Source organism: Vidua chalybeata, chromosome 17 (genome assembly GCF_026979565.1).
Source record: "Vidua chalybeata isolate OUT-0048 chromosome 17, bVidCha1 merged haplotype, whole genome shotgun sequence".
In the NCBI taxonomy this organism is placed as follows: domain Eukaryota; kingdom Metazoa; phylum Chordata; class Aves; order Passeriformes; family Viduidae; genus Vidua; species Vidua chalybeata.
In genome coordinates, this window is record NC_071546.1 from 14,121,993 (window position 1) to 14,147,173 (window position 25,181).

Genomic DNA, 25,181 nt, shown 5'->3' on the forward strand with positions numbered 1-25,181 from the left:
CCGTGCCGTGCCGTGCCGTGCCGTGCCGAGTGGGGCCGCCCCGGGGCCCGCGGGGCCGGCCCGGCCGCTGCCCTGAGGCGCCGCTGCCCTGAGGCGCCGCTGCCGCCGCCGCACGAGGCCCGCGCGCGCTCCCGGGGCCGCCCCGCGGTCACGTGCCCCGCCCCGCTCGCGCCCCCGCCCCGGCGGCGGCGGCCCCTCAGGACGGGATGTAGTCCCGGCCGGGGGCGCGGCGGAGGGATCCCCGCGCCGGACCCAGCCGCAGGGCGCGGCGCCTCCTAGCGGGGCCGGGGTAGATCCCGCCGCCGCCGCCGCCACCGCCGCCATGGCCGCGGCCGCCCCCGGTGCTGCCCGCGGGGGCCCCCCCGCGGCGGGGCCGTGTCGCCGCCCGGTGCCGCGGTCGCGATCGGGGCCGGTCCCGCGGGGACCCCCGGGGCTCCCCCCGCCCCCCCGGGGCGCGGCCCCCTCCCCTCCCGCCGGACAATGAGTCCCGTATGCTAATGAGGGTCTGGCGTCACTTCCGCTCTTTCTCGGCCGCCATCTTGGCCCGGGCAGGCTCTGGGCAGCGGGACCCGGCTGTATTGTCTGAGGGGCCCGGGCGCTGCCCCCGCCCGCGCCCCCGCCCCGGGCACCCGGCCCAGTGACCGCCGCCCCCGCCCCCGGGGCCGCTTCGCACCGCCCGCCCCGCACACTGCACCCCTCCCCGTCATTTCCCCCCTTTGTCTCCCCCGCGCCGCCGGCGGCTCCGCTCCGCCCGCCCGCCCCGGGACCGGGCGGCGCCGGGGAGGGTCCGGCGCCCCCCCCCCACCCCCGCCCCAGCCCGCCCTCGCTGCGAGGAGAGCCCGGTCAGGTAGGTGCGAGCGCGGGTCCGCGGTGCGACCCGGGCGGGGACAGCGCCCGACCGCCCCCTCCCTCCCCTGGGCATCCCGCGCCGTGCCCGCCGCCCTGCCCGCCGCACCGGGCGTGCGGAGCTGGCAGCGGCCCCTCCCCGCCCGCACACATGTTGAGGAGCCCCGGCGGCTGCGGGCACCGCGGCGCTGCTCCCTCCCCGCCGCCGGCCCCGGCCGCCTCCCTTCCCCACACGGACGTGTCCCGGCAGCCCGAGGGAGCGGGACCGCGAGCTGCCGGCCGCGTCCGGCATCCCGGTGTGCAGCTGCACCGGGCCCCGCCGGCGGAGTTGGTGCTGGAGCGGCGCCGGGGATGCGATGAATGGGAGCAGCCGGGGGGTCCCTGCCCGCGGGAAAAAGGCGGGATCCGCCGCTGCCATCCCGAGCCGCAGCTGCGGGATGGAGCGCCGTTGCCTCACCCATCCCCTGCCCCGGGCTACGGTTACCGACACCCGTTTCACAGACAAAGGCGGGGGGACACCAAACCCGGAGCCTCGCAGCCGCACCGGACAGACGCCCCCGTGCCACGCACCCCCTTCCCCCGGCGGCCGCGGCCCGGGCGCGGGGGGGTGGTTCTAGCACAAGTGCGTGCGCGGTGCCGGGGTGTGGGCGCAGCCCCGGTGCCTCGGGGCAGCGGCCGCGGGCGTGACACCCCGGCCCCCCCCGGGATCCACCGCAGCCCGGCCGGGGCGCTGCGCGGCGGCAGCCGGCAGGGGGCGCCCTGCGCGCCGGGCACCGCTGCGGCGGGGGGAGGGGGCCGGAGCGGGGGCACCGGGCGGCTCGGGCCCGGCGGCGGGCCCGGCTCTGCGCATCGCCTGCAGCCCCCGGTGCGCGGCGAGCCTCGAGGGGCTTTGTGCGGGACCGCAGGGCAGAGCCCCCGTGGCGTAGCTGGGCGCTCCCAGGTGTTGGTGGTCGTTGTTTGCTGGGTGCATTTAAGCCGTTTTGTCGGTGTCAGAGAGGTTTTGCATTCCGTGTAGAGAAATCCCCCTTTTTCTTAAGTTTGGGGTTTTTTTTTCCCTATCTACGTTTCTATTTATTTTTGCTGCTATTTTCTATTTCTGTTTGGAGGTGTGAGGTAACGGAGGCAGAGGATTCCCACCTGTCAGGGTAGTGTGGACCCACCTTAGCTGGCTGCTGTGCAGCTCAGCCTTGTGTGCCTCAGCAGTGCTCCATCCTGCAGGGTCTCCTACTCGGGAAAACTTTCACTTCAGGACTCTGCGAACTCATAATCACAAGCTGTCATCCTTCTAGGTGAGAAAGATGGATCAGTCTACTTAAGAAACAGAAAAGCCTTTTTTTCCTGCTTTTAATAACAAACCAAACCAAAGCTTGGTTCCCTTGCAGATGTGCAGTTGCAGATGTTGGGTAGTAATCTGATATCAGTGGATGGACATCCACCATGGTATGTGCTGAAATCTTAAAAGAGCCAACAGACCAGAAGCACCCTGTTGTTAAGAGAATTGCACCAGATGCTGATGGGTTGTAACATAATGGTTACCTTTTCTGAAGACTGTTACAGCAAATACTTCCAACTTCAGTCAAAATAGAGATGTCCTTTTTGACACACAACAAATAACTTCTTCTGCAAAACTGATACTAAGCTAGATGTTTTTGCACTATTTTTGGTGGTTAGCTGCCCTTTGCTCAACAGCATTATTTCTTAGTTAGCATTCAAGAGTGACTTTTTGGTATCCAGTAGATGTGAGATGCTCCCAGGGGATGTCTCTGAGATCATTGAAAACTGATACCGTTTTAGTGCCCCATTACTAAAAATAAGTTTTTTTGTTTTGAATTGAAGTCCATCAGGCAGGCTTGTAGAAGGCATCTCTTTAGGTTACCACTGTTTAAGCTTCAGGGTGTATTGTCATGAAGAGCCTGCAGTTCACTTGTGTTGGGCTGTGGGAGGTAGATGCTGTTGGATGTGCAGGGAAAGTGAAAGGCGACTCCTTTGCCTGTAGGTGAGACAGACCCAGTGTCACAGTTGGGAATGAAAAGCCTTCACAGGAGAGGAAGACTGAAGAGGAACTTCCTGACTGTCTTGGAAAGTTCATGCCCTGCAGTGCTAAGCATCAGCTGCACAAACACAGCACCCAGGAAGGTGTGTGTGCTCCCCGGGCTGAGAGGAGGAACGTGATGGATTTTCTGTGTAGGGCAGAAGTTGCCAGTGGTCAGAAGTGTTCCCTGACCCAGTGGTCCCTGTTATTGCCACAGCGCGTGGGTTAAGTGTGAACTCTCACTTGTTGGTGCTGCCCAGAGTCCCTGTGGCTGTAGGGAAATGCAGGACACGTGTTCTGGGGCAGGTGGGTTGTGCTGCTCACGCACTGCAGGGTGAATAATGGCTGATTACTCCCAGCTCAGCTTTGCCACTCTGTAATAACATAAATACTGAAAGTAAACATGGACGTTTACAGTAGAATTCCTGGAATACGGAAACATATCAGGATCTTATCAGTAGTCATAAGTGATATGGTGTGAATGTATATTTTATAGCTTGTTATTAAGACAGCAGCTGATTTGATTGATGCAAAGAAAGAAGTTGAAACGAGTGATTTTGTGGAAGCAAAGCTGGTGCTCCTGGGTTAATGTGTTTGCTTTGAGGTAGTTGCAAATAACATTTAGCAACTTAATAGGAGATGTGTTGGGGTGGTTTTTGTGGGGTTTTATTTTCAGAAAGGGAAAGTCATCTTTGCTCCACTACTTGAGATGTTTAAGGGAGACAAAATTCTGATGGGAATGAACAAAGCAGTATCAGACCTGAGGAGGACCAGTTTAAAGACTGCAGGAGAGGTGCCAGGAGAGGCAGGGAGCAGCCCTGGGGCTGCAGCTGCTCAGTGTTGTTTCACAGGTGCCATTGGAGCTGCTCTACCTGCATGGGCAAAATTGGCAAATTTTTAAAAGTCATTAGTGCAGCTGAGTTTGTATATTAATAATGCTACATTTTGTGGGATTATTGTCTTTAAGATGCATGCACCATGCTTGTTTAAAAAGGCAACAGCTGACTATGTTGGCCTGTATCTAAACAAGCATCACACGATTTTGTTTTTTTTGTTATATTGAGTCAAGAGCTGCTCTGTGCCCAGATTTATATATATATATATATATATATATATATATATATATACATATATATGTATAAGGTATGGTTCCTATGAACGTAATTGTAACAGGGTAATTTTTAATGTGGAGATAGTTCTGCTCATATAAATAAATCTGTTGCTAGTGATGTTTCTTGATAGTGTAAGAGATGGGATGACAATGAAAGGTGCTGCTCTGAGTCTCTGCATTGGAAAAAAAAGAACCCTTGTTGATGTTAATTTAGTTTTATTAAAAATAAATCCTGTACCTTCATTATATGTGGGAGGTTTATTTTGCCTCAGCTGACACGTTTGGGAAGAACGCCCTTGCTCTCCTAGGCAGGATGGCCAAATTGGCCTGTTCCTTTTGAGCTTTCAGGGAGAACTTAAGTCTGGTTTGAAAATCAGATGGGTGTTCCAGATTTAAATAGACTTCTTCCAGAGGGTGTAATTCCTGTTTATCTACCTGAGGGCCATGTACCTCAGGGCAAGAAGTGCATTGTTCAGAGCTTCACTGCAGCTCTGGTGTCAGAAGGCAAACGGGAGCTTGTATGTAGTGTCTCTGATTTCTCTGTAGTGCTCTTGAATGTGAATGAGGGTTGATGGTTTGGAGTAAGAATGGAGTAAATATCATTTTTTCTGCAGTGAGTCACTTTCAGTTACCACCATTTATATCCTTACTGTTTTTTTAATTTTTTTAAGGTGGCATTAGAGATTATTTAGATGAATACTGACAGTGGCTGTTGAGTCCAAGGCCTGTGTAGTTGACCTTGTGGACACATCACACCTGCAGATGTATGCAGATCACGTGGCAGAAATCTTTCATTTAATATCTACTTCTCAAGTAGTATCTAAAACAATTTACAAGAAACAAAAATAAAGCAACTTCGTGAGCAGCTGTTCCCTGAGGGAGCACTCCAACTCCTCCAGTCCTGCAGGTGGAGGAAAGGGCCTGCTCTCAGGCCTGCCTTCACTTTTGGCTGTTTCTCCCCTGCCCCAGCTCCTCTCCCAGGTCTCAGCCAATGCTTTCTCTCATCCCATTCTCCCTCTGTGTGCACTGATTTCTGATGGGACTCTGGCTGTCACAGCTTGTGCTCGTGCTGCAGCTGGGCCAAGGAAGCTGTTGGTGATGCGGCTTCATAGCAGCAACAGTAAGGGGACAAAATGGCTCTGGAAGTCTAAGTAGGCAAGACAGTGGTCTCAGAATGCTTTTTTCACCTAAATAGTCAAACTCAAGTTTGTGATCTTCTTTTTTGTTTTGTTTCCCCATTGCTGCTGCTGTTGCTATGAAGCCCTTTGCCTGTTGAAGGTTCCTGAGGCAGATGGAAGACAGCAGTAGCTGAGGTGGACTAATGCTGGAATGTAGGCAGGGATTGGAGGCCTTGGGAGCCATGCTTAGACAGAAAGGGAGAGGTAAGAAATGTGCAGTGTAAGACTGATCTGAAGCTCTTGTTTACAGCCTTTCCCCGTGTTGTAATGGCAGCGTTTGTGCCTCGCGTGTGTGAAGTGTAAGGCAAGGGAAAACAAGCGGCACCAGCCTCCTTCAGTGCCTATTTTTACCCTCGGAAAACTCAGATGCAGCCAGTTGGCGAGATCCCTCCAGTATCTGATGGATCTGCTGTCTGAGACAGCCTGGATTGGCGGGGCTTTGGATGAGCTGGGGAAAGTATTCCTGTGCTCTTTTGTGTGCTGGTTTGTGTGCCGAGGGCACAGCAGGGCTGCTCTGGGTGTGAATACCTGAGTGTCTGTGTGTGTGTGCGCCTGTGTCTCTGTGCCTGTGTCTCTGTGTTTGTGTGTGTCTGAGTGTGTCTGTGTCTGTGTGTGTGGGAGCTGCCAGGGCAGGGCTGGAGCTGCTTCCTGCTGCCTGGGGGCTTGGCCGGGGCCCAGCACCGCTGTTTGGGTGAGGGAAGGAGCTGCTCTGCCCCAAACCACTCCTCTGGCTGCATCAGGGCTCTGCTCTGGCTGTTGACACAGTGCTGATGTCAGGAAACATGACACAGAGGGCAGGGGACCATTTTCACTTGCAGTCTAATCTGGCTGCAGTTTGCCAGTCAGTGTAATCCAATCATAAATTACGTGTATATTGATTATTTGCTTTGTTCTTGCACGTTTTACAGCAACTACTGTGCTGCTTTGTTTAATTACACAAATGTTTTTGTGAGCTTTGGATTGAAAATTTTAAGATGATTCTTGATTTAATTTAAATGGTAACTGCTCATTCATTAATCATGCTTCTATTTCCAAAATTATTTTTATTCTGGGATTGTTCATGCTTAGCTACAATCTAGATGAGGATTATTTTGGAATTGTAGAGCATATTCATGCAGCCGTTTTTCCTGATCACTGAAGTGTGGATATCATGGTGTAAGCAAATAATATCCTTTGTGCTTCAATGATCTCCACTCTGGATTTCAAATTCCTGCAAGATGTGCAGGCTTTATTGCATTTCACACCAAAATCTTTTAGAAATAGCCCTGAACAAGCCTGGCTCTCACACTGAGGATGTGTATTGAATATTGATTTAACTGCCCATGTTGTGTGCATATAAACATTTATCTGTGGAGGTCTTGAACAGTCACTAAAGATATTCTCTAAGATGGCAGGAGGTGTGCAAGCCTAATTCTGGAGCTATGAGTGTCTCTTAATTCAGGATTTCTTGTGTCCTAGAGAATGAACACGATTTCAAAGTGCTGTTCAGAATGCAGCAGAGGTTGCCAGAGTTGATGTGGCCTTTATCATGTGTGTTGAAAAGATCCCTTAGAAAACATTCGACCAGACTACAGTTCCCAGCATTCTTTAACATACCTCAGCCTACATCATCAAAATCAGAAAATCCACCAGGAGGTCCCAGCAGAGCCTAGGGAAGCAGATTGTTCATCAGAACAGAAATGAGGACTTGTGGTTCCCAGAGCAATCAAAATTTGACCATTTTGTATTTCAGATTGGGGCATAGAGATGCCACAGTGCCTAGGACTCCTCCTGCTGAACCGAAGTTGATGAGGAAACAGTTAATTCCTGCTCAGTTTTGCAGTGAGTGTCCACACCCACCAGATGGAGCTTCGGGCTCCAGTGGAAAATTCCAGAAATTGAGCAAGAATGAGAAGTGTGTGAATGACTTAGGAGATCCCTGTCTGCAGGACTGCAGAGGGTGGTTTTTTAGCCTTTAAATAAAGAATGAATGGAGACTGAGGTTTATCAGCCTTACTGATTCCTTTCACTACAACTGCCTTCCATAGTTCTTCCTTGGATGGGAAGTTGGGAGTTCTTAATGCAAGAGTCAAGCTGAGGCTAGGCAGCAAGCCCAAACAAAAAGGTATAAACCAGAGTTTCATAAACCTTTGCTGAAAATTGCCTGTAACCACTGAAGCAGGATGTTAAACGTTTTTAGTCTCAGAATTTCCTCCCAAGGATAAGGTGAGGTTTTCTTTAGTACCACATTTTAGATGGACTTCTCTCCTGAGGCCATGTTTGTGTAGGATGCCCCGAAAGTGGTGTGAAATGGTCCTTTTTTTTTAACACACAACTTGAAACTGGTTTTGGAAGTTGCTGATCTAATCTCTGAAGTGGTTTTTAACATTTTGAACTCCTTGGCTTTTTGACAAAGGGGCTGCTAACAAACTGCCTGTTTGCCTGTGAGGGAGAGCTGGAGTGTGTCCTGTGCACAGCGTGGCTCAGCTCTCACAGTGCTTTGGCCAGGCAGCAGCTTGCAGCTGGGGATTTCCATCAGCTCGATAACCTCAGCTTTAAAGCTGGGGTTTTCAGAGGGTTTGTGTTGATTCCTCTTTCATGTGCCCAGTCCTGTTTTGGGTACAGACCCGAGCAGGAGGGCTGGGGCTCACTCAGAGCAGGTGCTGGCTCTGCACCCCAAATCCCTGTAATAACAGAAATGTGCTGGAGCTGAGCTGTGAGCAGCTCACCCTGCTCCTGGGCAGGAGCCTTGTGCTGCAGGTGGCCCAGGGGCCAGGCTGAGGAGGTGCTGCCAGCTGGAAATGTCCCTGTTACAAAACAGGCTCCCTCCGGGATTACAGGGGATGGCAAAAGGAGCCCTCAGTTGTCTGGGGTTTCAGATGTGCTGCTGAACTGCAAATCTCATTACCTTCACAGGAGTGTGGGTGCACAGCCCTCACAAAACTAGGCCAGAAACGCTTAAATAAGGAGGAAAGGGAAGAGTCCCAGGGAAGAAAGTGAAAATGCTCAATGTCAGACAGTGAGAGGTGTGTTGGAAGAGACTCTTCAATCACTCTCTCTACAGCCAGCAGAGAGATTTAATTGCAACTCTTACTTTCAATGAAGCTCTCAGTAGTTTCTGTTCTCCCAAATTCTCTCTTCTCTCTGATACTCCTATTCCTTTTTTCTGATACTTTGTTTCTGATACTTTTTATTCTGATACTCCTATTCCACTTGCTCGCTCTTCCCTGAGATAATCCTTGTGCTTCCTGTCTATCACAGTTCCTTGCTCAGCTGTCCAGGAATCATCAGGTCCCAGGGACAGGCCATCACTGTCCTCATGTGAATATAGAATATTCTACACCGTCACACCACAGAGCATCATTTAACCTGCATGTACAGAGAGACAGCTTTTCTGTTGCTGTGGGAACCACAGGTCCATTTTCTTGCCTATTTTCCCTGTATTTTAAGAGATTTCACTCAGTGTTGCACTACAGCCTTCTCTGCAAATCTGTTTCATGGCTGGCTTTTGGAGCATGCTATGAAAGGCAGTGTGCTGGGCAAATTGTTAAAAGTTACCTTGTTTCAAAAGCAGTTGGAGTAGGGAAATAAAACACGCAGTATCAAGAAACCAAGTCTTGTTTCATCTTGCCCAGGAACCCAGAGCTGCTGCCAGCTCTGATGTATGATTCTGTCTTGGGCTGTTAGGTATAAACCAGTAACTTCTTCAGCTTGAAATACTGGCAAAATACTGGCTAAAATCAAAGGAATCTGGGTGCCATAATATAAGGAGCATGCCAGATGCTTGGGTATCCTTGTCAGCAGCCCAGCACAGGGAAATGATCCTCAGTGTTTGGGAGACCCAGCATGGGATGAAGTACTTCCCTGAGCTCAGTATCATCAGGCTGATGCAGTAATTGCCACTGATCTGCTCTCGAGGCTGATGGGTCCTCACCCAGAAGTGTGTTTGCTGCAGGGAGGACTCCCTGGGAGAGAGTTCATTTGGACTTGCTAGACACACAGGGACACAAAGGCTGCCTTCTGGTCAGAAAATGACCCAGTGTGGAACAAAATAACTCAACATCCATCTTTGAGTGGCTGCGGGTATGGATGATGCTCTTGTTAAATAAAGCACATGCAATATTCCAGTATTCAGGTTTGCTGCCACGTGAAGTATTTTAAGGATGTTGTTTTTTTAATTTCTTAAAATGTTGTAGTGTCTTGTCTTGGAAGTGTACTTGCCAAAGAAAAGCACTCTGTACTTCAGGCTATTCTGTCTGAGTAATCAAGAGATTAAAATCTAACAATTTATATTGCCCTATTCTCTGGCAGAGGAATTATTAATGACTCAACAAGTTTTGCTTTAATAAACTTTAGATTTGGTAGTTTCAGATTTTATGGTTCTGATGTTACCTGTTGTGTTTCCAGTATGTGCAAGACTGACTTTCTGTCCGTGGGTGATGTCAGTTGAAGAGGGATCACTTCCAGCAAAGTGTGATCCTTTACATGCCATTCCCCCAAACTCCCCATCCTCTGCCGGTTTTAATCTGACTGCCTCCCAGAGGAATGTGTGTCCCCAGGGTTGTGGCTGAAGGCCATGTCACCTGTTTGATGTCCCATTGTCTTGTAAAGTGGGACCTTTTTGTATGGGAACCTCCAAGGCAGTGTCCAAGGATGGTACCAGTGTCCCTGAGGTGCCCAGGTGCAGCTGTGCTGTGGTGCTGAGAGCTCAGGTGAGGTGCTCATGGGGGTGAGCCAGGCACTGCAGAGGGGGGATGGAGTGTGAGGAGGAGCATTCCCAGCCTCTGCACTGCTGGGTTTCTGAGCTGGGTACCTGAGCTGAAATCTGAGCGCTGCAGAGTTCCCCCAGCAGAATCGGTTGCTGGAGCACAGACCTGCTCAGACTTGCTGCAGCACAGCTGCCCTGCAGCCCCAGGCGAGGCAGGGGCTGCGGTTTGTACCTGTCAGTGTGACACTGCCCTTATCACACCTCTTATCTCTTGTCTCTGCTCTCTGTTCTGTCCAGCAGGATATGAGCCTTCCTCTGTGCCCGGGCTTTGGGCTCACCCAGGGGGTGTAACAGAGCCCTGAGGGGGCGTTCTGCAAGGAGAATTGGCTTTGGAAGCTTGTGCTTGAAACTTGTCCAATGAGTCTGAGACGCCCAAGCACCATTCATTTTGGAGGTAAATGCCTCATCAGAAGTACTGCAGAGATGGGGAGGAGAAAAGATTTTCATTTGGCAAAGTATGGGCAAAAAAAAGGATAGTTTTGACTGTTCACTTCTGAGGTTTGGACATTTTGAACTTAAAGGAACACCAACTTGGACTCTAGAAAAATTGAGAGGTTGGGGGGCTTTGGGTTCAATCACTCTGGCAGCTTCACTGCAGATTAATGGGTTTCCTGGTTTAAAATTTTCCCTCTTGTGTCGGTTTAAAACCATCAGAGGTGAAAGTGAAAGCTGGTTTAGACTGCAAGAGAGATAATTCTGGTATGCTAAACAAACTGGGGGAAACTCTGACTTGGGAGAGGGAAGTTCAGAGATCTGCAATTTAAGTTGGATGTCCCTTTAAGTTATTCCTTGGAATGTGACATGACTTATTTGAATCTCAAGTGAAATGTTTAATTTTGGAAATTCAGCTGAAATGCTCTTTATTGAGGTATTTTCTATCATTTGTCTATAAACTGATCAGTCAAAGTGGGCTGTATAAATGGAGGGGAGAATCCTGTGAACCGATAAATCCAAAGGGGGAAAAGCCCCCAACAGCAAACCAAACAGAAACAAATGAAAGAAAATACAATGACAAATTGAAATCTTGGTACTTGCCTTGGGTGGGGGAGGGAAAATCATTTGCATGATGTGTTTCGTGTTATTGTTACTGAAATTGAACCAGGTTACTGATAAAATTGTAATGATAATGTACATTTACAAAGTTAATGAGCTAAGTTTGCTCTAGTAAACAGCAGTAATGTCCTGGCACCCAGCCCACAGAGCTGAAACTATGGTACAGATTTGCAATGTCTGGGTTGCACTGAGGATGCTGATCCTGGGTTCCCATTGCTTTTTGATTTTAATGCCAACTGTTACTGAGAAATATTTAATACCCAAACCCAGGCTGTCTGGTAGAGCTACCCTTTTAATGAAGTAATTTTTAGCATAATCTGAATTTTATGTACTAATGTGTTACCACACTGCATTAATTTTTTTTTATTATGGTGTTTGACTCTGCTGCAGCCCTTCACTTTTAGCATTATTATGGATATTAAGAAATTTGGGGTTGAATTATTGGAATGAAAGCCATGGGATCATGATACAGACCTAACAAAGGCAACAGACCAGAGCAGAGGGTAGAGTGGGTGGGGTGGGGTGTATTGTAGGGGAAAGGAACAGCTTTTAGAATAAGGGTTTGAAACATTGCTTTTTCTGTAGGAAAAAGATGGAGTATTGCATGCTGGGAACAAGTGCTTTCCATAAGGTAGCTAAATTTTAAAAGTACATTTGTTTCATTTTGTTTTAGGCTTTGCTTAAGTATTGCAATTTAGTAATTTTGTCCTTTCTGCAGTTTTCATTTTGATTAGACCTCTGCAAATCTTTCTTCAAAACTTAACAAAAACCCAACCAAAAAACTCAAACCTGGCCTACAACTGCAGCTTTCCATTTGTGAAACATTGCTCAGTGTGTACAGAAAAATACTTAAAGGTTATCAATAATGGTATAAATTCTTCCATGATTTCAAAATTGTAGGTACTAACACTTTTACATTTGAAAATGTGAATGTGTCGGGTGGCTACAGAGAAATGACCAAAAGTAAAAGCAATTTGTTAAATGTAGTCTCCATTGACACCTCTTTAGAAACAAAAAGCCCAAGCCTCAAAACACCAACCCCAAGAAGCCTTCCACTCCTCAGGAATGCTGTCAGCAGAAACTCCAAGTAAATAGTCTCATTTTTTTTCCCTTTGTTCCTGTGAATAGCAAGACATAACACACTTGGAGGAAGTCTGGGTAGATGAGTCAGGACTTATTTCATTAACTGCAGTTAAATGTTTTGGCCAGGTTTCCCCAGGAAACAAAGCTTACACAATTTTTCAGATTGTGGCTTGTCTCCTAATCCTCCCTCCCTCCTCCCAGCCAAGAGAGCCATTTTCACCCAAATTGGGTGGATATGGAGGTCTGGAAAGAAAAATGAGGACCTTTAAGTTGGATTAAATGTATCTCTCCAGGAAGAGAGGGGACTGGTTTGAAGGTCCCCAAGTTCCCTTCACACCTCTGTCCACCCACAGCCTGTTCCTCAGCGGGAGCAGCAAAGCCAAGGGGCTGCCAGAGGCTCTGGGGGAGGAGGAGCTGCAGGGAGGGGACAGAAATGCCACTGCCACTGCTCAGCTGGGGCTCCTGGGGTCACAGCCCGCTGCTGCCATGTCCCCCTGGAGCTGGCCAGCCTGGCCTGACCCAGCTTGGAGCGAGCCCAGGCTCAGGAGGGAAGAGGAGGAGCAGGGCATTGCCTTACTGCGTGTGTGAGGTGTGGAGCTCCAAATGAGGAGTTGTGCCTGACTGAGTGCATGTACAGAGTGCATTATTCCATGGATACGATATTATTGCAGGTACAGCAGCAGCTCATGATGCCCCGTAAAGCTTTTCTTTCCCAGAAAGAAAAGCAGGCTCGTGCCAGGGAAAGGGATATGTTAAAAAAGAGGAGGAGGCGACAAGACTATCTCAAAAGAAGCGTGGAGCCGCAGAAAAATACAGAAACAATAAAATGGCACAGGGATGATGAGAAGAGGAGAGAAAATGAGCAAGTTAAGGACAAAGATATCAAGAAGCGGTGGAGACAGGATGAGAGAGAACGACGAAAGAATGTGGACGCTATGAATTGGCACAGGGAAGAGGAGAAGAGGGAAAATGAGCGAGGTAAGGACCAAGAAGGCCAAGAACCAGCAAAGAAAGGAGGAGAGGGGGAAAGAGCACTTGAAAGGATGGACCTTGTGAAGCAGCAGAGGATGATGAGGGGGAGAGGGGAAAACAGAGAGTAAGAGCTGTTGTGTTTTATAAGCGTGCACAGAAATAACAGCAAATAGTATCTTTTAGTTCAAAATTGATTAAAAATCTGCTTTAATGAACTAGAGTTCTTACACTGCTGATTATTTTAGTAAGACAAGATTGAGCTGAGTCACGATGGGACAGAACAGGCTGGGTTTGCACCTTGCTTATACAAATGTCTGCTTTGCACACTGGTTCACACCTAATGCTTTGTTCAACAGGGTAGTTGGTAATTCTGATTGTCAGATCACCAAAAAGTTCAGGTTTTCTCAGTTTTCATAATAGGAATAAGTGAGAACATTAGGAAGGGAAGGGTCAGCCTCATGTGCTCATAAGAGAAGGTAAAACTGATGCTATATTTCATTCTTTTTAATCATGTCCGAGAGGGCTGTAATCGTGTCTGCAGTTTTATTCTGAGGTCACTTATTTAGTGAAAGTTGAATGGAAGTGTAAATTTCACAGAATGCTTTTAAGAAACATTCAGCTCAAGAGATAAAAAGAAGAAATTAGAAGACATTAAGAAGAAATTCTTTCTTATGAGCCCCTGACAGAGGTATCCCAGAGCAGCTGTGGCTGCCCCATCCCTGGAAGTGTCCAGGGCTGGGTTGGACGGGGCTTGGAGCAACCTGGAATAGGGGAAGGTGTCCCTGCCCATGGCAGGGGTGGAACTGGATGAGCTTTAATGTCCCTTCCCACCCAGGCCATTCCATGGTGATCCTATGAAGAAATTAGCTTAGTGCAGGAGGGGTAGCTGGAGTGGCCTCTGTGAAGAGCCCTGTCCAGCTCATACAGGTCTGGGGTGCCTGAACAAGATAAAAGGCACTGGGCACTAGGGGGTTTGTTTACAGCTTTTGGGGATTCCATAATTGGTTTTCACTTGCCATTTCCCAGTGGTGCTGTCCCCAGAGCCTACTGTGGGCAGGCTCCTGCTCAGTGCAGTGCTCAGGGTCCCCCACGTTCTGTACCAGGCCTCCCTGGCAGTGGGCAGGACATGGTGGCATTTCCAGTTAAGCATATATAGAATAAAACCTAGACTAGATTTGCTAGAAAACTAGAGTGGTGCTGTCATGGCTCCTTTACACAGCAGCATCTTCCTCCAGATGATTTCTTTAGCTCTTTATTTCTGGCTGAAAACCATTGTTTTACTCTGCAGCCTGTGACAGTAGAAGTCCATTGTGCTTGGTTGTTCTGTACCAAAGCTGAGACATCAACCAAGCACAGGGAGCATCCTGAATAATGTCCAGGCATGAAAGGAACACAGCGGGGCACATCTGGAATATTGGCTGAAGATTTCAGCAGAGAGAAAAAGGCTGGGTTGGTGTGAAGCTGGTGCACCTTTCCCAGAGTCACAGCAGCCATGATCACTGTGGCTGCTGTGAAGCTGCACGTGGGAAGATGCTCCTTTTCCTGGGTCAGAGCAGGAACAGCCCAGCACCTCTTACCTGGGGCATCAGAGGGGGGTGCTGACCAGGGCCAAAGTACAAAAGAACCACTGGAGAATTAAGAATTCAGTTGCATTAAAAGAAACAGCAGCTGAAGTGTAGAGACGGGTGCGGGCTTTCTGTCCTTTAGCCCCTCTGATGATTTGACTGCTGTGAAAGTTTGGTGTTTCTCCCTGTGTCTCTGAGCTGTGGGGTCAGAGTGCAGTGCTGGGGCTGAGATCAGAGGGAGGGCTCTGTGCACTGGCACAGGAATGTAGTGAAGAAAACATTCACTGTTGTAAATGTGAAATGAGATCTTAGAGTGCGGTGCTTCTAAGCTAGTTTTCTTCTGTTCTTTGATAGCTTGTCTTTCTGCATCCACTTGGCTTCTGAATTGTTCTAGGAGTCAGTACCTGTCTGGTACTGCTGGGAACTGCACAAACAGAGCAAAGGAAGGTTCCAGATACTGCTCATAGTCACAGTGCTTCCTTTGCCATCCCCTGGTGACTGGTGCAGCCAGACAGTTTGTGTACACGCACACTGGACATGAGGGAGAGCTTTGGGATATGCCTTCTGAGGCACCTGAAGATCCCACCTGGATATTTCTAGTCAGGGTGTTGTTGGGGTTGGTTTTAAGCAGTCATTTATTCATTCCACTCAGCACTTCAGTGTAGATTGATGTGGTCAGAGATGCTCCAGGTGTCTTCCCTTAAACATCAGCTTTTGATCAGATAAAGGATTCCTCATTTCCAGGGCAGTATTAATGCCTAGATGGTGATTTGAGAGGCTGTTTAATCCCAACTGCTTTTATGTCCCCATCCAAGGAGGTGCCAGCAGAGTGATGTTTACATTACAACTGGAGTTACTTGCTGTAAATAGAAATGGATGGAGATGCTAAAAGCCTTTGTTGGAGTCACAGCCTGTAACAATATCAGACTGTATCTGGCTCTCCACTCACTATGATTAAATAGTCAGACATTTCCTAAATAAAATGAACTGTGTATGCCTAAGGATGAGGGGTTTTGTTACAATTAGGTGAGTTGGATTCAGCTGTCCAGCAGAATTTGCAAAGTAAGGTTGATGTTAAAAGCTGACATTTAAAAGTTCAGGATTCAGGTGTGAAGATCTAACTCTGTCCTCTGTTATGATCCAGGGAATTTCATGTCTTTAAAATTTGACTGAGGCAGACAAAGGGCAGAGGCAAGAAGATGCTGCAGATAGACCAGAGATGTTGTTTTCAGGCAGTTGTAAACAGTTTGCTCTCTTTGAGTTTCTGTATGTCATGGTACCTGTGGCCTGTTCAGCTGTATTGGACACAGGAATTAAGAGAAAGCATTTGATGCCTTTGCTGAAGAAGTTCAGTGGCATTTTGAAATTAGCTGTTAGATATCAAGCAGTATTTTGAGACTTGTGGCTGACTCAGGTGTACAAGTGATCAGTGCCTAAAGACAAGCTCTGCACTGACTCTGGCTGTGTCATGACACAAAAAATGCTTTTCTTTGCAAGCACAGGGGTTCACTCTTCAAGTGGGGACTTGGGTTTCGACAAAAGCAGCCCGGATTGCCAGGAGCTTTAACATGCACTATGTTCATGCACTGCTCTTTGTGCAGTTCATATTAATTACCAGGAATAACATTTCTGATGATCTCATTGGATTTGAAATTCACTTGAAAATATTAACTCAAATCCTGACCATACTTGATTGAGCTGCTTCACTGAATTTGTTCTGAGAAATGGGATCGTGCAGTGACTGGAGGTGTTTCTGAAGCACTGAAATCAGTCTTCATCTTTAAAAGGGACCTGGCTTGCTCTAGGTTGTATTAGACATTATTTTCACAGTACAGATGAGGATGGATAGAGCATAGGAAAAGAGCAGTTCATGAGTTGGATTCCCTTTCAGCTGGGCAGCCCCAGCTCTCTGGAGGGATCTAACCAAGCTTTCAGGTCCCCTCTTCCTAGGAGAGTGTTTGCTGAACAGCTTCAGCCAGTTGAAGCTCTGAGTACAGTGGAGGGAGGAAACAGCATTAATTTCTTACCCTACCTACAGCAGAATAGAAGAAGCATCTTTTATCACTGAAGAGACACTGAAATCTCTTGCAAGGCTGACACAAACCTTGAAGCTCAGCTTGCCAGTTTTCAGATCAGTTAGGATACATTGCACAGGAGAGAATTGAGTTCTGAGGTACTTCAGTGTAGGGGTTGGTAAAGACAGACACTCTAAAGAAATGACAGTTATTTCCAGAGGCAGCCCATTGCTCCTGCAATAGCTGTTCATCAGTTTGTTGTCCTTTCAGAAGTGCCCCCTGCAGCCTCGTGGGCAGCCTCAGCAAGGAAGAAGCCAGAGAATGTAACAGTGTGTTAGGGGATGCTACAGCTCTGGTACCAGTTCTGTGGGGGAACGAGGCAGGCAATTACTGATAATTAAAACTGCAGCATTATCAGACAAAACACATTTGACTTAAACCTTTTCTCTTACTCTTCTTTCCCAATAGAAACTATGTTCCAACTTCCTGTCAACAACCTTGGCAGTTTAAGAAAGGCCCGGAAAACTGTGAAAAAAATACTTAGTGACATTGGTTTGGAATACTGTAAAGAACATATAGAAGTAAGTATGGCACCTCCAAGGGTTAGAGCTAAAATGCTGCAGAGTTAGGGGGACAGGGAGGTATTTGTGTATGCCATGATAAGATCCACACAAAGTAGGAGTTAATTAGAAACTTGAGATATAATGTACCTGTAAACACTTCTAGAAACATTAGTGGCTACTGAAATCCAGGAATGCTGGAAGAACCAGGACTGGTGTGGGATGTTGGGGCAGAAATGGGTCTGAGGTTTTCAGGAAGTGTCTGTGCTGCAGCAGGTCCTGAAGTTACAGAATCACCTCTGTGCCTGGGTCAGTTCCTGCAAGGGAAAGGTGTTTGTGCTGCTCTGCTGGACAAACTCCATCGCTGAGGCTTTGCCTGGTCTTTCAGTGTCTCTCTAAATAACATTTAAATGAGATGTGTAAGAAAAAAATGCCAGTCCTTCCTGCTTACAGAATTTGTGGAGCAAGTCTCATGTTTAAGGAGAGAATTCTGAACTGGGATGATGTTACTTGCATTATTCATTTCAGTGGAAGTGTTATTTTTGAGTCCTTATGTGCTGCTGACTTCATGCCAAACATTAAATGCCAAAGAAATGCTTTATAAGATAATTTTTAAAATAAGAATTAGGTGTCTTGGACATCACACATGTCCAACTTTAAAAGCTTCCTGTGTGAAATTAATTAAAAGCCAAACAAAACCAATCAAACAAAATAAATACCACACCACCACTCCCAGAAAAAGCAGCCAAAAAACCCCAAACTCACACATCAGTTTGGGAGCACTTTTCTCCAGGATTGCTTTTGGAATGAGACGAGTTTGTAACTACAGTGTTGGGCTGGTCAGGAGGATGAGTGGTGAAGATGTTCTGCAGGTGTTTTGTGATGTGGAGAATATTCAGTGCTCTCCCCCTCCCAGGAGGTGCCCTCCCTACTCCCCCCCTGCCCTGAGTGATGATTCTGCCTTGGCCAGCAGCACCTGGGAGGGTGCAGGGGTGCTCAGGGATTGCTCGAGGGAGCCCTTGGGCTTTGCTTCTGACTCTCTGTCCTCTCTTCCCATCTTCCCTTCTCCAGGATTTTAAGCAGTTTGAACCTAATGACTTTTATTTGAAAAACACTACATGGGAGGATGTGGGACTGTGGGACCCATCGCTTACAAAAAACCAGGTTGGTAAGAGTTTCAGTTCACACTGAGGCTGGAGATGGGTCGTGCCGAAGGGCACTTCCCAGACATGCCAAGAGCTTTTCCTGCACTTTTCTCACTGACTTTCAGGTGTTGGCAGCTCAAGGGGCAGCAAAAAGCTATGGGCTTTTTTTCTTAGTTTTGAAGTTGTTTTTCTGGTGTGTATCTCAGGAGCCTGGGTGGCCAGTGCTGCAGAGCTGATGGGTCCTTGCTCAAGTCAAACATTTGCACATTAGGAGCTCATTCCCACCTGTTCCCAAGCCTAGCACAATTTCACCAGCCCTCTAACCAAAGGATCAACAACTTTATACAATTGGCAATGAGTCTTTTACCTTTCCTTAAATGTTTTATTCCTGGTTTCCATCCCTTCCAAAGCTGCTTCACTCTGCTGCTTGCTGCAGGGTCACTGTCAATGCAGCTCTGGGTCCCACAGGCTGTGTCCCACATCTGCTTTGGGCATTTCTAGTTCTGCACAGCAGCTCAGTGACACTAGAAAAACTGCTGTTGTGATGTTTCTGAGCCAGTAATAAAGGAATTTTGAGTTGAGCCAGCACTGGAGGGAGGAAATGATGCTGTTGGTTCAAGCAAATGGTGTGGGCTGCAGCAGCCTCTGCTGGGGCTGCAGGACAGAGTCACCCCAGCAGTGACAGGTCAGAAACCTCTCTGCAAAGGAATCCCTGTGTGAGCGCCTCAGAGCTCAGGTACTGCTCTCAGAGGAAACTGGGACCTATCCTGTCATGGGTTCCTCCTGTGAATCTGAATGAAAATTGCCATTTGGTACTGGCTTGCATAAAATACACTGATGTCCCTTTTTCTAGGTAACCCAGAATAAAAATTGTAATATAAAAGGAGACAGCTCTTGGTTGGTTGGTTGGTTTGTTTGTTGGGGCCAGTCTCCACAGGTGTGTGAGGCTTCAGCAGGTGGCCAGAGCAGATATTTCAGCTTCCTTCTACGGAGGGAGAGTGCAGCTCTCCAGCACCCTCACCTGTGACCTGTGTGTAGCTCGGTGCACAGGACTTGTTCTGACACTCAGGAGGAATCTCTGTAACTCTGAACTCCTCGTGTTACCCCACCTGAAGTGCCAGGCTGCTTGTGGATGTCCCTAAGGCCAGTGGCACTTCAGACTGTGCTACAGCAGTTGACAAGGGCTGCATTGGCACCATGTTAAATGGGACAAAAGCTCCAGGCAAACTACAAGGGTGGAATTCCCAAATTTTTGGTTCCTCATTTGAGATTGGTTTAAAAATCAGGTTTGTGCTTTGATCACAAGGAAGAGGCTTGGTGACTTCAAGGGCTTGTATAGCCTGTGTCTTGGTAAGCTTACATCCTTCTGTTCACCAAAAAAAAATGTTTGGAATTCCATCGTTGCTGTTAAAGCGTGTAATGGATAAAGACACTGAAATAGCTTAAGTTACAGCTCTATATTACATCTATCAAGTTTGGCAGATTCAGGTGGGCAGTATCTCATCTGCATACAGTCTCATTTCCTCAAACAGTCTTGCTTGGCTTTCCCCCAGAAAGGAGCTCACAGGGACCTTCTCTTGCAGCTCAGCTGCAGGGAGGAGGCTTTTTGTGACCGATAGGGAAAGACACTTCTGACTCAGCCTCACCTGCCAAGGCCATGGTTAAACCCTTGAGGGACCCCTTGGCACTCACCACTTGGTGTGTATGTTCATGTGATCAGCTTTTTAGGGGCTGATCTGCAAGCCAGAAATGGGAGAGAAGTGAATTGAAGGTTTCAGGCAGTTGCAGGGGGCTCGTGAGTGTTGTTTAGAAAGGTAGTGTAGAGACTATCATGGGTGTTATTTTGCTAAGTGCAGTTGAATATTTAGTCCGTGCTCTGTTCTCTGTTCAAGGACTATCGGACAAAGCCCTTTTGCTGCAGTGCATGTCCCTTCTCCTCGAAGTTCTTTTCAGCCTACAAAAGCCACTTCCGGAATGTTCACAGCGAAGACTTTGAGAACAGGATCCTGCTCAACTGCCCCTACTGTACCTTCAACGCGGACAAAAAGACTTTGGAAACGCACATTAAAATATTCCATGCTCCCAATGCCAATACACCGAGTGGAGGCATCAGCACTTTCAAAGATAAAAACAAACACGAGAGCCTTAAACCCAAGCAGGCTGACAGTGTGGAACAAGCTGTTTATTACTGTAAGAAGTGCACTTACCGTGACCCGCTCTACGAAATCGTTCGAAAGCACATTTACAGGGAACATTTTCAGCACGTTGCTGCTCCTTACGTAGCCAAGGGAGGCGAAAAGTCCCTCAATGGTGCGGTTCCGTTGAGCTCCAGTGCCCGAGAGGAGGGGGGTATCCACTGCAAACGATGCCTTTTCATGCCGAAATCCTACGAAGCTTTAGTCCAGCACGTGATCGAAGACCACGAACGGATCGGATACCAGGTCACGGCAATGATAGGTCACACCAACGTAGTGGTTCCGAGATCCAAACCTTTGATGCTAATAGCTCCCAAACCCCAGGATAAAAAGCCTATGGGACTCCCTCAGAGGATGGGTGCCCTCTCTGCTGGCAGTGTCCGCTCGCTCTCGTCACAGCAGATGATGAACAGACTCACTATACCAAAGCCCACGTTAAATTCTGCGGGAGTCAATATGATGTCAAATGTTCACCTACAGCAGAACAATTACGGGGTTAAATCAGTCCCCCCCAGTTACGTTGGTCAGCCAGGGGGGAGGCTCAGCCTCAGTGGCAATGCACCTGTTTCTCTTTCCCAACAATCACAAAGCATGAAACAGTTTTCAGCGAGTGGCAATGGAAGGCCTTACACTCTGGGAGGGGAGCAGAGGTCCCAGGCCTCAGCCAGGTACTCGCTGCAGTCTGCCAACTCCTCCTCGCTGTCCTCGGCGCAGCTCAAACAGACGTCGCTGTCGCAGTCCCAGGCAGCATCCAGAGCTCTGGGTCAGTCTGGCTCCAAATCCCCCGTGGCTGCTACAGGTCCTTCCGCTGTCAACACCTCGTCCACGCAGAAGTGGAAAATCTGTACAATCTGCAATGAGCTGTTCCCTGAAAATGTGTACAGTGTCCACTTTGAGAAGGAGCACAAGGCCGAGAAGGTGCCTGCGGTGGCCAACTACATCATGAAAATCCACAACTTCACGAGCAAATGTCTCTACTGTAACCGCTACCTGCCCACGGACACGCTGCTCAATCACATGCTGATCCACGGGCTGTCCTGCCCCTACTGCCGCTCCACCTTCAACGACGTGGAGAAGATGGCTGCCCACATGCGCATGGTGCACGTGGACGAGGAGATGGGACCTAAAACTGACTCCACCCTGACCTTTGATTTGACATTGCAGCAGGGCAGCCACACGAACATACACCTCCTTGTCACCACCTACAACCTGCGGGATGCTCCTGCCGAATCCGTAGCTTACCACGCTCAGAACACTCCCCCTGTCCCGCCAAAACCACAGCCCAAAATCCAGGAGAAATCTGACGTACCCGTCAAAAGTTCTCCACAAGCAGCAGTGCCCTACAAAAAAGACGTGGGGAAAACTCTGTGTCCTCTGTGCTTTTCAATCCTAAAAGGCCCCATCTCTGACGCGCTGGCACATCACCTCCGGGAGAGGCACCAGGTGATTCAGACGGTTCACCCCGTGGAGAAGAAGCTGACCTACAAGTGCATCCACTGCCTGGGCGTGTACACGAGCAACATGACGGCCTCCACCATAACGCTGCACCTGGTGCACTGCAGGGGCGTGGGCAAGACCCAGAACGGGCAGGACAAGGGGACATCGTCCCGGCTGGGCCAGTCCCCGTCGGCCGCGCCGGTGAAACGCGCCTACGAACACATGGAGTTCCCCCTGATGAAGAAGAGGAAGATGGACGACGATGACTCCCCCTCTGCCTTTGAGGAGAAGCCTGAAGAACCTGTAGTCCTAGCACTGGACCCCAAGGGTCACGAAGATGATTCATACGAAGCCAGGAAAACATTTCTTACAAAATATTTCAATAAGCAGCCCTACCCCACTCGGAGGGAGATCGAAAAGCTGGCGGCCAGTTTGTGGCTCTGGAAATCTGACATTGCATCTCACTTCAGCAACAAAAGGAAGAAATGTGTTAGGGATTGTGAAAAATACAAACCCGGGGTGCTGCTGGGCTTCAACATGAAAGAGCTGAACAAAGTCAAACACGAGATGGATTTTGATGCTGAATGGCTGTTTGAAAACCACGACGAGAAGAATTCCAGAATCAATGTCAGTAAGACTGTTGATAAAAAAATCAACTTAGAAAAAGACAATGACAGTTCCTCAGACAGCTACGAAAACCTAGAGGAGGAATACGGCGAAAGCCGCAGTCCCTTTGGCCAGCACGTCTCTGACGTGGGTGGGAAGCCCTCGTCCGACAGCACGGTGCAGAACCCCCAGGACAGCCTAGCCAAGGAAATCATGGAGGAAAACACGTTACAGCCTCCAGAGAAGGCTGAGCAAAAACAAGAGGAAAGCTCTAAATACGAAGAGATGATTGCTGCTGAAGAGCCAACAAAACTGGTAGGTGACGTTTCAGATAGCGAAGGTGATCAGGATGACCAGGATGATGCAGTGGAATGGAAAGATGGAGCTTCCCAGTCTGAAAGCGGGCCTGGCTCCCAGCAGGTTTCGGATTTTGAAGATAATGCCTTGGAGGTAAAACCAGAAGTGTGGACAGATGAATCTTCCCAAAGCGAAGATGCCGGGAGCAGTAAACCCACTGTGGAGGCCAAAGGGGGTGGATCTGAAAGTGATGAAGAACAGTCAAAGTGGAAGAATCGTTCCTATGGAAAAGTAGAAGGGTTTTGGTCCAAGGACCAGTCGCAATGGAAAAACACCTCCGAGCTGGAGGAGAGCCTGGCCAGCGAGCAGATGGAGTGGCAGAGCAGCACAATGGACAGCGAGGACGGCGAGGGCTTCGGGGCCGTGGGGGCCGAGCCCATGCACGGCAGCCTGCCCGGGGTGGAGCTCAGCAGCCAGCAGGCGTGAGCGGCTCTGCCCTGCTGGGCACTGCTCCCCTGCCAGCTGCTCCTGCCCTGGGCACTGCTGGGCACTGCTCCCCTGCCAACTGCTCCTGCCCCGGGGCATGGCCGGGCACTGCTGGGCACTGCTCTCCTGCCAACTGCTCCTGCCCCGGGGCATGGCCGGGCACTGCTGGGCACTGCTCCCCTGCCAGCTGCTCCTGCCCCAGGCACTGCTGGGCACTGCTGCCAGCTGCTCCTGCCCTGGGCCCTGCCATGGCACTGCTCCCCTGCCAGCTGCTCCTGCCCCGGGGCACGGCCGGGCCGGGGCCGTGTACAGACCTGCTGGCCAAGGGGCTGGGAGCTCCTGCTGGGATGAGCACAGTAGCTTAATGTGAAAATGGATACGCTGGTGGCTCCAGAATGCACACAGAGAAAAGCAGAGGATTATTTTATCTGCATTTTCAACCCTCCTTTCACCTTGTCCATGTTGAGTTGTGTCTTTCCAAGAGGCCCCTGTCCGGTAGCGCCGTGCCAGTGACCCGGTGCCCTGTATAGCAGACTCTGGGGAAATGGAGTTTTCATGTATCATTCTGAATAGTTGAAATGTATATTTGTACAGTCTTTTAGACCTATTCAAGTGAAGCTTATGGAACTGTTCTTGTGTACCCATCATAGATCTGTTTCTCTTTTTTAGTGTTGCCCTGCTGTGTAATAAATGCTGTATCTAGTTTCCCTAGCAAAGCTTGAGACTGCTCTAGTATGAATTTTGACAGACTTAGTTTTTGCACATAACCTTGTACAATCTCCAACCAGAGGCCAGCAACATAAGAATATATCTGGGCTCTGTTGTATTATAGAATTTTCTTGTTCTGAATATCCTTGACATGACAACTGATGACAAACATATTTCAGAGCCATTTTCTGAAATCTTTTAAGCTAAAAAAGAAAAATCACATGCAAGAAACAAGTTTGCAGCTACTAATTTTGACACCTTTTAGATCTGTATAAAAGTGTATTGTGTTGAAGCAGCACACTGAGACAAAGTGCTGGGTTTGGATATTTAGTTTTATCTTTAGTTAACACCAACAAGGTGTTGTATTCATTTATACCATCTAATATATGACACACTGTTGTAGTATGTATAATTTTGTGATCTTTATTTCCCTTTGTATTCTTCATTTAAGCATCTAAATAAATTGCTGTATTGTGCTTAATGTAAATATTTGCTTTATTACATGCAAGTGTTCCATTCCTGATTGGTAAATCCCACCTCACTACATTCATTCCCCCTTTTTTGCCTCTGTTTTTCCAAGTGCTCCCCAGCCCTGCTGGGGCCTCTCTGTTTAGTACTTACTGAATACTTATCTCCTTCAAGGTTACTGAGAATCTGCAGAGTAACTTGGGCTGAAATGTGTTGTTCCTGTTCAGTGCTGTAGAACACAGTTATAAATAGCTTTGTACTGGTTTGCTTGCTCTGCATCCTGGGGAAAGGAGGTCTGTGAATTGCTCGATGAACAGGGCTTTGATTTCACCTGGGAAATCCTCCCCTGGGTGTCCAGAGCCTGGGCCTGGGGGCCAGGAGGGCAGTGCTTTGGAATACTGCCCCTTCCCACGGGGAGGAGCGCCCGCCTGGAAGGTAAAGTAAACTGAGCACCAGAAAAACTGAAACGGAGTTTGTTCAAAGCTGTGCTTGGTTTGGCCAGGCCAGGCCTGCAGGGTGGCCCCCGTGCAGGGAGCTGAGGAGGGGATTCACTGAGGGCACTCTGCTGTGATGAGAAAAAAACCTCTTCCTCAGTGCATGGGGAAGTGCAGCAGCCTTTATCTGTTTAGCAATGACACAAGCAATTTGGTAGCCTTTTATCAATGTGCATCACATTT

General features: G+C 48.8%; 1 protein-coding gene across 4 annotated transcripts; it reads left to right on the forward strand.

The window, feature by feature from the left end:
• The first annotated feature begins 454 nt into the window (after nt 1-454).
• Nucleotides 455-24,523, forward strand: ADNP (activity dependent neuroprotector homeobox). 4 transcript variants are annotated; one of them, XM_053958228.1, is made up of 13 exons: nt 455-847; nt 1,953-2,135; nt 2,229-2,286; nt 2,843-2,982; nt 5,251-5,371; nt 6,900-6,988; nt 10,155-10,308; nt 11,553-11,598; nt 11,976-12,054; nt 12,722-13,028; nt 17,071-17,183; nt 18,234-18,326; nt 20,200-24,523. In XM_053958228.1, the coding sequence occupies exons 7-13, from the start codon at nt 10,272-10,274 to the stop codon at nt 23,326-23,328; spliced, it is 3,804 nt and encodes a 1,267-aa protein (XP_053814203.1). In that variant the 5' UTR covers nt 455-847; nt 1,953-2,135; nt 2,229-2,286; nt 2,843-2,982; nt 5,251-5,371; nt 6,900-6,988; nt 10,155-10,271; the 3' UTR covers nt 23,329-24,523. The 4 variants fall into 4 exon arrangements, with proteins under 4 accessions (XP_053814203.1, XP_053814204.1, XP_053814205.1 ...); XM_053958229.1 differs by lacking the exons at nt 2,229-2,286; nt 2,843-2,982; nt 5,251-5,371; nt 11,976-12,054; XM_053958230.1 differs by lacking the exons at nt 2,229-2,286; nt 2,843-2,982; nt 5,251-5,371; nt 11,553-11,598; nt 11,976-12,054.
• Nucleotides 24,524-25,181: the final 658 nt, after the last annotated feature.

Bases quoted from the DNA above. Each gene is read 5' to 3' on its own strand.
- ADNP (XM_053958228.1), top strand. From the start codon at position 10,272: ATGAGTCTGAGACGCCCAAGCACCATTCATTTTGGAG. The intron at 12,055-12,721 runs GTAAATAGTCTC...ATATTATTGCAG, and splicing joins GCTGTCAGCAGAAACTCCAA to GTACAGCAGCAGCTCATGAT. The intron at 13,029-17,070 runs GTAAGGACCAAG...CTTTCCCAATAG, and splicing joins GAAGAGGGAAAATGAGCGAG to AAACTATGTTCCAACTTCCT.